General features: G+C 47.9%; 1 protein-coding gene across 16 annotated transcripts in view; it reads right to left on the reverse strand.

Moving 5' to 3' along the window:
* CCNY (cyclin Y) overlaps positions 1-12820 on the reverse strand; it is a 306663-nt gene that overhangs the window by 117940 nt on the left and 175903 nt on the right. Inside the window, exon 1 of one of the 16 annotated variants that reach the window (XM_070255156.1) lies at positions 7629-8221. The exons of the other annotated variants lie outside the window; for them this stretch is intronic. Coding sequence (XP_070111257.1) covers positions 7629-7659 — 31 coding nt within the window. The 5' untranslated portion in view covers positions 7660-8221. Of the gene's footprint in view, positions 1-7628; positions 8222-12820 lie in introns of those variants that run through there. 16 annotated transcript variants of the gene reach the window in all.

The raw sequence follows: 12820 nt of genomic DNA on the forward strand, positions 1-12820 counted from the left end.
TGGGACGCCGCCTCAACGTGGCCTGACGAGCAGTGCCATGTCCGCACCCAGGATACGAACCCTGGGCCACCGCAGCGGAGCACGCGAACTTAACCACTCGGCCACAGAGCCAGCCCCTGTAAGTTTTTTGAAATTAGCTTTTTTGATTGCAGCCTTGCTGGCCTGGATGGAAAACTACAACATGCACTCACGAAGCAAGTATTTTAAGCACAGAGGAAATAACCACATCCTTGCCTGGAACTTGCTTATGATGTACCAACCCTAGGCGCAAAGCAACGCAAGCACCCTCTGCCCACACCGCTACTCCTTGTCTACTTTGATTCCTGGTCCGCTTTCTAAAACTCAGTTTTACCGAAGTAATAATTTACATATAATTAAATGTACCCATTTTGAGTGTACATTTCAATGAGTTTTGACAAATTTATATACTCAAGTGACCACTCTCACAATCAAGATATAGACTATACTCATAACCTCAAAAAATGCCCTGTGGCCCTTCCCAGTCAAGGCACCCCCCTTACTCCCACCCACAGGCAAGCCCTGATCTGCTTCTACCATCAGAAACCGGATTTGTCTCTCCTAGACTTCACATAAACGGAAGCAGACAGTATCTACTCTTGTCCCCTCTTTACGTATTCATCCCATCTGGTGCCCTGCTTTGTAAATGCTGGTATTTAATGCAGCTGTTCTACTGGATGCAGGAGTGCCTGATTCCCATGATTCACAAGGGGTCCAAACCACACTTACATGCATGCACGCGCACACACACACAGGGTGTGAAAATACCACAGCCCTAGCACAGGGCTCTACCGAGCGCACGCCGTTGTCAGCCCTGGTACCCAGGCAGGCTGAAATGGAACAAAGCCTGGAACCACTGTTCATGGCGAAGCCAAGGAGATTCCCTTTGACACCGGCTGCCACAAAACTGAGAACCACGGTCACAACAAGTCCTTAGGGCTCAGGGAATTATGTTAGCCTCCTTTCTGTCTCATTTTACGTTTTCAACCTCAGTTTTCTGTTCTCTTTCCTTCCATTTTTGATACTTGATATCTTACCACGTGTGATGTATCAGACAGAAAGTATGCTCGTTTCTGCAAATGGACGGAGGACGGGCATGTGACTCAAACACTGTGTGCTCCTCCTCACCCGTCAGGGCTCTTCTGCACACAAGACAAAACGCTCACTAATCCGTCCTGAGTGGAGCAGTGCTCAATCCTGGCTGCACAGGAGAGTCACCTGGACGTTAAAACCACTGATGCCTGGGTCCACCCCAAAAGCTTCAGACTGAGCGGGTGTGGGCTCAGGCCTGGCCGATCGTGAAGGCACTCAGGGACTCCACTGGGCAGCCAGTGAAGACGCACGGCCCGGGCCAGCCCCAGGCAGGGCCATGCCCAGCGCGCTGTTCCGAAAGAGCCAGTGGAGGCCCCACTCTCTGAGACCCGCCTTCGCTCACACAGTTTACTGCCTCAGTCTGTCTGGTGCCAACTACGTCCCAATGACAGAATTCACTGCGCGCAGCGCGCCCTAGGCTGCGGCTTAAGCAGCAGACTTTTCGACGATGCTTAATCAATTTGTGATCGGGGCTGTCGCATTTAACCACTAATTTAAAGCGCCTGAATATTAAAAGGATCTTATCTCTGCACAAAACACAAATACACTCCGGAAGAGTGTGCTAGTGTGTCTTCGAAGTTGTTTCTGCAACTGCGGTTCAGCCCGCCTGGGCCGAGACAGGAAGCCCCAGAGGCACGAGGGCTTCCCTCAGGAGAACTCAGTCTGCTGGTAAAGAGCAGGCCGCAAAGGCTGCTGGGACGCCCGGGCGTGGACATTCGGCTCCTTCCTCAGGACAAACCCGCAGTCTCTTCTGTCAGAGGGCTTCTCATGCGGAAGCGATCGTGTAGAACACTGCACCAGGGTGAAGAGTTTCCAGAAAGATTTCTGGCCTGGTGTTAACATTTTACTTTTGAGACAAAGAGTTCCAGAAAGATGGATATTGGCTTTACAGTCCGTGAAACCACTGGTTCGGCATCAGAGAATTTCCAGATAACCGACGCTTTAATATTCCGTGCTGTTAGAGAAATTTTAAGAGTATTTTTTAAAATGTATTACACACAATCCTGCCTTCCTAGTTCAGAGCATTTTAAACAGTATTTCACCTGCTGCTGATGCCTGTCCAAAGTCAGCGACCGCATGCTGACAGTGGTCACCGAGGCACACGGGGCTATTTGCACCAAGGCTGGATGAGCCATTTCTCGAGAACTGTCCCTAAAAGCAAACAGGTTCTCAGAAGAGGGACTTCCTAGAATCACGGGATGCACAAGCGTTCAAGCATGAACTTTGTCACCTTTATGCCTGCTCAGGCACGTCTGGGGACAACGTCTTCGCGCTCAGCTGAACTCCTGAAAGCTGACAGACCGGCCTCTAGTCATGTCACCCGTGAGCTGGATGACCCAGGCCGGCACTCAGGAATCAGACACACCTCCCTGAGGTGCATCTGAGCATCAGAGGAGACAACGAGTGAGAATAAGCCACAAAGCACAGCAGAAATGCAGGGATTATTGCCTGCAATTCACACGGACTGACTAACATCTGGGAGCCCGAGGCTGGCTGGGTGCTGTTCCCGATGCTCTGTACTCACTCAGCCGATCCTCACCACTACTCTGCAGGAGGTATGATTACTACCCACCTCAGGCAGCTGAGGAGACGAGGCCACTTCCTCAAGTCCCCGGGCCCTTCCCGCAGCAGAGCCGCGATGGGAAGGACGGCCAGACAGCCTGGTGCAGAGCCCGGCTCCCGCCCTCTCTGCTCCGCCACCTCATTCCTGGCATGGCAAGTACCACCCCCGCCTCGATTTCCTCATTTCCACACTGAAAGGCCAACTCAGACGCCATCTGAAGGGCTCTTCTCCAGCCCTGATGTTCTGTGATTCCTGTTAGGTGAGCCTGGGTAAGTGCAGCCTTACGAGAGTTCAGGAAAAGCAAATTCAAGAATTTTCAAAGGACTGTGTCTATGAAAGAGCCCTGCTATTTCTAATCATGTACCTAATCTGTCTCTGGCCAGCAGCCCAGGAACTGAGGCAGGCCATAGTCCCTCTTGGCCTTCGGGACAAAAGGTTTCCCCACATGGCTCTCCAAAAGGACTCAGCCATCAAAACCAGACAGACATCTGCCTTCACTCAACAAACTCGGGAAAAATTCTGTAATACAGCGTTGGCTTACAGTGTACCAAGATAACCTGCTGCTTATAACAAACACCCTCAATGCACATGCCCCCTCCCTGCAAAAAAGCCTCTTTCAGCAGAAAACGGAAATAAATGGAAGAAGACTTCCCACAGAAAGCTGGCTGAACCAGAGGCAAACAGCACACGGACGAAACAGCGCCTGAGGAGCCCGGTGTCTTTTCAAGGGACAAGGCAGGGCGGGCACTGAGCACAGCAGACACGCTCACAACAGGCGCACAGGTCAAGCGACGCTGCAGCCCATGACTAAGGCAGCAACTGTGGGTGACTTAGCACCCCCGAATACAATCTGAAGTCAGTGTCAAAGACTGCAACTAAACGAAAGCCAATACAGCTTTACTGCGCTTTTAGAGAAAAGTTTCTAAGGGCCTATACTCTAGGTAGACAAGTAAATCAGTCAATACTGTTTAGAGATAAAGTAAACAGAAAAAAGCCACATGCAAAAGATAAATCACTATCTTCACACTTAACTAGATGCTAAAAATATTTGGTTTTGAATGGCAAAATTCTCTCCTATCCCTTTAGCTCTTAAGGGACAAAAAACAAACCTTACTTTCTCCCAAACTGAAAGAAACTTAAGAGAAATCTCTCTTCTTGGCCCCATCCATTATAAACCAGAAATGACTGACTGTAAACATAAAATAGCATATTTCTAAGGTTAACAGTTCTCAACTTTTTAAATAATAAATATAACTGCCATTGTCTGAACATCTACTATGTGCCAGGTACTTTGCTACTTACATTTAATCCTCTCAAATGCCTCTAAGTTAGATGGGGAAACTGAGATCAAAGAGGTTACGAAGCTGTCCAAAGTCACATGATTAGGCAAGTGTTGAAGCCAGGAACCCAGAGCTAGTTCTAAGGCCAATGCTTTTTCCAAAACACCACAACTACCTGTATAAAATCGTGACTGAATACCATACGCGTGAGTTAACCCATCCTGGGGGCCACTAGGCCAGATGGAAAGAAGATTCCAGAGAGCAGAGGTACCAAGAACTACCAAGCGATGTAGAGAAGTGTTCAAGAGGCCGGGCTCCGGAGCCAGGCTGTCTAAGTTCAAATCCTGGTTCCCCTCCTCAGCAACCTGAGGACCTGAGGCGGTGCCCTCCCCTCCCTGGACTTCTGCTTCCCCATCTGCAAAACGGAGATGCTATGAGGACACACACCCCACCAGGCTGTTAGGGGGACTGAGGTAAAATTCACCCAAGATAGAGAACAATAGCTGGCCTACAGGAATTAAAGCATTCGTGTTTGCTATTACTAAGAAAAGCATCTGAGGGGAACACAGAACCACCTGAATCAAACCTAACAGGCTACTATATGAGCAAGGAAAGAAAAGAACAAAAAGTAACAAAAGTAACAAAAAGGATGAGCTGTAAGAACTGGCATCCCGAATGAGAATGAGGAAGATGGGGCGGGGCTGCCCATAACTAGAGGAAAAGTTCATCCCAGACTCACTCGAGGCTGGCTAAGAGAACTCGGGAGCAGGACTAGCAGGGCAGTTTGGAAAAAAGCCAAAGGGCATGCAACTGAGTCCCCCAGGAAAACCCCCTGCCTCTCCCGAATACCCGAGGGAGGCGGGAGACAGCGACTGAGCCTTTGACCTGAGAACACGCAGGCAGACCAGCAAGCTCTGGTCAGCACGGTCTAGAAGAATACAGGAAAGGGGCCGCACCTGGGGAGGACTGGAAGGTGCTGGTCGGTAAACCTGCGACAAGCGGAGCGATGGAGACGAAAGTTCAGATTTACTGCGATTAAAGAGGGAGCAGCATGTTGAGTTAAACATTAATTGTGGCTTTAATCTGTCCCACAGCAGGAAGACAGTAACTTCCAGAGAGAAGAAAGTAACAAAAAGTCCATGAAACCACGAATGCCATCCTAAAGAAGTCCTCTCCTTTCACACTGGCCTTAGAAAAGCACGCGAGTGGGTTTCTCCAGAGGCAGCCTGTTGAATCCTGCACGGCCGCAGCCCGGGATGTGTCAGCCGGGTCCTCTGAACTTCATTCTACACCCAAGATCCAGCCCCAAGGCAGAGCAGGCATGGACAAGGGCGCTCAGCACGACTTCAGTCAGACGCAGGCCTGGCAACTCAGCTGGCAGTGATAGCAAGAAAAAAGTGGAAATACGCAAATTTACGTTTGACTATGAAGTGTTCCAATTTGGCTTAAAATGCTGCGATTCTGAATTAGTAAACAATGACACAATTGTCACCTCAGTCACACAAGAGAGAGTTCAAATAAGATTTTGGAGGTGGCTCTTTTTCTTTTTTTAGATTTTATTTTCCCTCCTTCTCCTCAAAGCCCCCCCAGTACACAGCTGTATATTTTAGTTGTGGGTCCTTCTGGTTGTCCTATGTGAGACGCCGCCTCAGCATCGCCTGATGAATGGTGCTAGGTCCATGCCCAGGATCCAAATCAAAGAAACCCCAGGTGCCAAAGTGGAGTGTGCAAACTTGACCACTCGGCCACGGGGCCGGCCCCTCAAATAAGATTCTGAAATGAGAATTGAGACTCATTTCCATCTGGACTCCAAACTAGTAGTTAAGAAATATTCTCCATTCACATTCAGCTTAAGTTCAACAAGCAAAATTGCCCAAAGAAAGCAGCTGTTTTTGCAACTTGAGAGCTAAATTTTCTTTTTAAGTTTACTTAACATTCAGTTCCTATTTTTAGGTGAGACTTTGTTTTTATTTTCAAATGAGATTTGGGGGTAAGTAAGACAGTGATTTCCTCATGACTCAATTCTCAGGGCCTGGATAAGGTGATCCCGGATCCCACATTCCACTCCGCAAAATCCCCATCGCAGGTGTGGGTTTTACATCATGCAAGTCGCACTCTGGCCATTTTCATCTTTTTTGGAGCTCAAATTGAAGATATGCAAGATGAGTAGTTGTAAAGTCACCAGAAAGCTACCTGTGCCAAGTCAGAGGCACAGACACATCACCACAGCAGGTTCACACCGTCACGAGAAACAGGAGGAGACCAGTGAAAAAGTCACAGAACATCCAGAGGGGCTCGTTCCTCAAGCTAGCTCCGTGCTGACCACTAGGGGCACTCGGACCAGATTCCACAACTAGCCTCTGCTGCAGACAAGGCAAATGATTCCAGAACTTTACCAAGCTCTCTTCTCGCAAGGACAAGAACCACTCAGCAGTGTCACATACATCCCTACATACAAACAAAAGATAAAGCCTTATGTGGGTTTCTCTAGAGAGAAGAGTGGTTTAAATGAAAATTTATATACGTGATGATACTTCCACTATTTTATCTGTAAAAGAGAGACAGATAGGCATAGGATCCCAATTAAGCACAACAGAAAATTAAGAACAGGAGTCACCAACACTTTCCATGTAGAGAAAAATGAAATTGGATAAGGAAGAAATCATTTGCAGGACCAAATTCGACATGTGCCTAATAAAATACACATATTTCTCTCTTTTTTAACTAGAAAGTTTATCTAGGAATTAGTAGTCAACCTGTTTCCTAATTTTAGCAGAGTGAAGACAGTCACAATGCTGTATCAATGATCAGAAGGTGTTAAAACCTATTTTACATATATATTAAATATATATATTTAATATATATATTTTTTAAGTGTTTTATGACAGAAGGCACTTCAGATCAATTTGTAAGAGCAAGGATGAAACTGAAAGTAGTGGTGTGTCTACAGAGGTCTTGTTTTGGATAGTCTCCAAACGATCCCCCCAGCCACTCTCTCAGCCTGTAATCTAGCACCTTGAATGCCCCCCACACTGTGGAGAAAGGGAAAGGTCCAACGGAGCCCAGCTCTTCTTCTTTTATGTTCCCAATGCCACCACCTGGTGCACACCTGTACTAATGATGCCAACAGGTTCCCAGTCGGTCTTCCTGCTGTCCCCTCACCCAGACCTGTCCTTACTACTCGCCAATGTCCCAGCGTCTCTAAAGCACTTTCTTCATGTCATTCTTTGGTTTAAAATTTTCAAAGATTACAGGATCAAGTCCAAATTCCTTAGCATCATATCATACTAGAGGTGTTTCACAATTAACCTCAACCACTTTTTTATTAACTTTTCTTTAAGAATTCCCAAATAATGGTAGTAACACAACTGAGCACTCACAATATGTCAAGACAGTCTCCCAAGTACTTCACATGCGTTAACTCACAACTACTTTATGACATAAATACTATTATTACCCCTGTTCCAGGGAGGACACTGAGCATAATGAAATAAATCGCCTGTTTGATCTCACCTGAGTAAGCAGTGGGGCCAAGATTCTCATCAGCTGGTCCCAGAGCTGCACTGGGACCACTGTGCTACGCTTGTCTCTACCTTCCACAGTCCTCATATGCCTCGTACTCTTGCACACTCTCTACTCTGAGCTCAAATGGAATATTCTCAGTTATTACTTACCCCATTTGTTATCATTTTTACGTAGCACCATGACCACACCACACTGGAGGGCATGGTGAATGCCCTGCAGACAAGAGGTACCTTACAGATAATTCTGCTCGTAGCAGATGGCTGGCTCTCAGCACTTGACAGATGAAAACTCGCTGAAAACCAATTCTTCTGCAGGCTCAAATGAGGGCATGTTTCTGCCTTGTTCTCTGCAGTTTCTCCCTCCTAGGCAGAAAGAGCTTCGCAGCACACGTTTCTTTCAGAAGACGCAGTGATCAAGCACAGAGGGTTTCCAGGCCCTTCCGTTCCTCCAGCCCCAGCTGGAGGCAGACACAGGTGCGCGTCAGGTGTGGCACAAGTTCAGCAGACAGTGCAGCCAGGCCACAGAGGACAGCTCCCTACTTCCCTGCTCCCAGCCACTGAGGTCCACAAGCCCTGACATGCAGGAGAGCACTCAGCTCTGCTACACACCCTCTCAGCCCGTCACTAAAATCGAAGCTAAATGATTCCGCTTCTACCTTGAGGCACAAAACCCATTTTACACTTAACAGCCTCAGCCTCAAGCTTTACTGATGACTTTTCCTAAAGCAGTCACACTCCAAAACGCCAGGGTGTTGAGCTTTTTTAAAGCCACTGCAAACGGTATCAGCTGAGCATCACACAGCATCCCACGGAAGGCTCTGTGGAAACGATGAGAAAAGAGGGCAGACTGTCGGAAAGGCCAACTGTCCCCGGCAGCTCCTCTTCACCCTCCAGCCCTGTCAACCCAGAGACATGCTGAGGGACCCCTGAAGCACGCAGTAAAACCTCTTACAATTCTCTGGAGCATAGCGAAGTCAGCTCTGATAGCTGCCTTGTTCATTATTACTGGAGCACGGAAGTTAAAATAAATGAGTGCAATTAAAAGATGCAGATCTGATTCCTTCAAATGCCTAAGAGAAGCCAGAGAAGGCAAACACCAGAGGATGAAAACTGTGCACGACCAAAGGCTCTACAAAGCATCCAGGGTTTACAAATGCACCCTGAGGAACCGGGCTGTAACCTTCCCCTTCATGAAGACAAAGAACAGGCTCAAACATTTTAACTGAAACTGACCATCACCCATCTTTCCCCTAGAGATAAAACTATAAATAGACATGAGGATATTTATTAGTTCTTGACATACCCACACACATACAAAGGGCCAGTGATCTTGCTAGCACAGGGTGAAAAGTGGACTACTATTAAAGGATGACCATGACAATGATGATGATGACTACTGACTGTGTACCAGGCAGTATTTTTCAGATTTACAACTGTCCTATCAGTGATCCCATTTTACTAATGAATAAACTGAGGCAGAGAAGTTAAATAATTTGCCCACAGTCACACAGTAGGTGGTGGATCAAGAATGCAGACACCAGAGGCCACACTCTGAGCCACTATGCTCTGCTCCCTATGGGGTAAGCTCTTTCTCCTGCCCCTTGAAAGGGACTGCAGAATGAGGACACCTCTATTATAATCCACAAAAATGAGCAATTCTAACCTACCTCTTCGACAGAAAGCTGCCATGAGAGGTCAAAGCAATGCAGGAGGTGTGGCAAAGACTGGCGTTCCACACACTTCCCTACAATTCCCAGCCCTCTTTGCAATTAGCTAGGGCCATGTGACTGGTTCAGGCCAACCGATTAAGGAGAAGTGATGTTTCTCACTTCCAAAGTGAGGCAGTTAAGTATACTTACTCCATCTCTCTCATCCTGCTGAAGTTACCCTAGAGAAGATGGAGAAGGGTCACCTAGTCTGCATACGACTTTAAACAATAAACTTTTGCTGTATTAAACCCTGAGACTTAAAGGTTGATGAGTTGTGAAAGCTAGTATCAATGATTCTAACATAAGAGGTAGAAGAACTTGCTCCTGGACTTGAATTTCCTTCACGTTGTGCTTACACTGGTCTCTTCCTTCCCCAGTTTCCTCTAGGCTAGAGTTTGGTCCCATTGCCACCTGTCTGCACGAGTGTATTTTGCTCCCAGAGGCCACCCGTAGTCATGGCTAGAGTGATTTCCAGGGCAACAAGGCCATATACGCAGCTGGTTCAGAGCCCTCCTTCCAACTGGGCTCCATTCCAACCCATCTGTCAAACATTCTTTATGTGTGGAACAGGACAATAACAATCAAATAAATCACCACCACAAAGTTTTACGTAATAAAAAAGCCCGGAGGCAACAGGGAATCTTGCTGTTGCTCTGTGGTGCTCTTCACCACCATTTTCCCAGGCGAGTCTAACACAGGCCAACTTGGAAATTCAGGCAGTAATTCAGTAACTACGTGGCGGGATGCTTTCCCAAATTCACAACTTGTTTTATGACACTTCCCAAAATAAGGTTCCAATTTCTTCTCAAATCAAAAGGATTCCCATTCTTATGGACAATGAAGGACTTGAAGAGATTCACAGGGCTTCCAGAGCAATTCTCAACACCACTGGGAAATAAACGTTCTGAGTTAACCCTGAACAGGATAGGAACTAAACAGAGCGCTGTGTACCTCACTGAATGCCACGTCTGCAGAAACCCACAAGTGTCAGCTTCATCAGCTTAAACAGCAGGTGGCCAAGGACGGAGGTAACACCCACCCAAAGCCTCACACACACACACCCCCAACTACCGTGGGCTTCCCAGGCACGTCACAGACTGAGCAGTATACAGTGTTCACCACTGTCATTACCTGCCACAGATGCCAATTTCTCCTCCTTTTGAAAATCGAGTGCTAAAATGATACGTAAAGTTCTTCTTTACAGAAAAATGGAAGAAAAAAAGCAACTATTTCTTCTTGACATCCAATATGCCAACACTACATCAAGAAAAGACGTCTCTTTAAAAATCATGGTTTTTATACAGAAAAATTATTTCTCATCAGCTATTTAGTCAGAGCTGGCAACATCACTTGCCTGGCCCACTGAGAGAATGAGCTCCCACATCTGAAAGGACGACAGGAGAGAGCTGGCCTGCAAAGCTATGTGGAAGTGGGCAGTCCTGACTCCTGCCAAGGCTCCACAGTCCCTCCTTCCTCACATCTGAGCCCCTGCCCAGGCTGCTCAGAACAGACACTGGCAGACCGCAGCTCCTGAAAGTGCTAGCACCCTTTCCTGTCTCCTGCCAACACCAAATGAGACCTGCATGGCAAAACACCTTCTCATCTCTCAGCCATCCTCTTCACAGCAGCCTGAGACAACTTGTCTGACACACAAATCCAATCGCATCGTTCTCCTGGGTTGAAGCCCCACCTGCCTACAGGACCAAGCTCCATTGCCCTTGAAGGCATACAACCTGCCCTTCCAGCTGCACTCTCCCTCAGGGCCTCCTATACACCTTAAGATCCAGCCTCGGGGCTGGCCCCGTGGCCGAGTGGTTAAGTTCGCGCGCTCCACTGCACGCAGCCCAGTGTTTCGTTGGTTCGAATCCTGGGCACGGACATGGCACTGCTCGTCAGGCCATGTTGAGGCAGCGTCCCACACGCCACAACTGGAGGGACGCACAACGAAGAGTATACAACTATGTACTGGGGGGCTTTGGGGAGACAAAGGGGAAAAAAAAAAGATCCAGCCTCATGAAACTGCTAACCTGCTCCCCAAACACGTCATGCCTTGCTGAGTTCCAGTGCCTCTGCTCCTGCTCTTCCCTCCGCCTGGAACGACCAGCTTAATCCTGGCTCCGCGTCCCTTCTTGGCTGGACAAAATCTTTGCACCCTTCAGAGCAGTGTCCGTCTCAAGGCGTTGCTGGAGACTTTAGCTCTACCTCCGAAACTACCCCCAATACGCTGTGCTTGCTGTGTACCCCCTTCCAATGAGACTGCCACCGTGTACCTACACCCCTCGTACGTATGGAAAGCCTCGAGCTACCACTTCAAAGTCAGACCACACCTCACCATCACTGTGGAAATCTTTGCTGGCAGTGAAATGGTCACTCCCTGCTACCATGACATCAACTTGTCATGATCCTGCCCAAGTCTCAGGATTCAGAGAGGTACCATGGAGTTTTATTCTGTGCCAGGCGGTCTCTAAGATTCTCCCCCACCCAATGATTCCACCTCTTGACATTCACTCCCTTGGATAATCCCCTTTCTTGTGTGTGAGTGGGGCCTGTGATTTGCTTCTAAGCAACAGAATATAGCAAAGGTGATGTCACTTCTATGGTAAGACTTGCACAAGACAGTGACTTCCATCTTGCCAGCAGACTCACTCTCTCTTGCTGAGCTTGATGAAGTACCATGGTGGAGAAGACCACATAGCCAGGAACCGAGGGCGGCCTCCAGCCAACAGCCAGCAAGGAACTGAGGCCCTCAGTCCAACAACCTGCAAAGACTGAACCCTTCCAACATGCAGGTTCTGTGAGCAAACGTGGAAGCCGATCCTTCCCCAGCCAAGCCCTCGCGTGAGACCCCCGCACAGCGATCACCGCGCTCGTGTCTTGTGAGAGACTGAGCAGAGCACCCAGGTAGGTCATGCCCAGATTCAGGACCCACAGAAACTGGTGTGACAAATTTATTTAATTCACCATTAAATTTATTATTAAATTTACTTAAATTGTTTTTATAAACATGTATCATTTTAAGCTGATAAATGTGTAGTAACTTGTCATAAAGCAACAGAAAACTAACACAGAAGAGACATGTTAAAAAGGCTAGAAATCCTTGAGCTAAAATACCAATATCTGCAACTCCACTCTGACAGAATCTTAACAACAGAAGGGAACTTGAAAAGTTCAACACCCACTGGCTGTGCATCTCCTCTACAAAGAGGGAGAGAGGACCAGGTGCTGCTGCCATCGTAACTCCCTCTCTCTGCCCTTCACTTCTCGGGCCAGCTCTGAAAAGGCCCTCCCAGTCTCCAGCTCCTCCCATTTGAGCCCACTGGAGCTCTTCTCCGTACTAAACTGCTGCAGCTCCAGTGGCCAGTCTCAGCTCAGCCCTGAGCCTGCCGGCCACTGCCTCCCTTCTTAACACTGTCCTCCAGACAGGACATCACCTTCCCCGGTTCTCCTCCCACCTGTGAGAACGTTCCCTCTACATGTCCTTCCAACAGCATCCTCCCCTGCCCGTGTCACACACTACGGGTCCTACAGCTTCCGTCCTGGGCACTTTTCAAACTTTACACCGTCTCACTGGGCAATTTCATATATTGTATAACTATCACTTACATGCTAACGAAGCTCAAATATACCTTTTTA

Source organism: Equus caballus, chromosome 29 (assembly GCF_041296265.1).
Source record: "Equus caballus isolate H_3958 breed thoroughbred chromosome 29, TB-T2T, whole genome shotgun sequence".
NCBI lineage: Eukaryota > Metazoa > Chordata > Mammalia > Perissodactyla > Equidae > Equus > Equus caballus.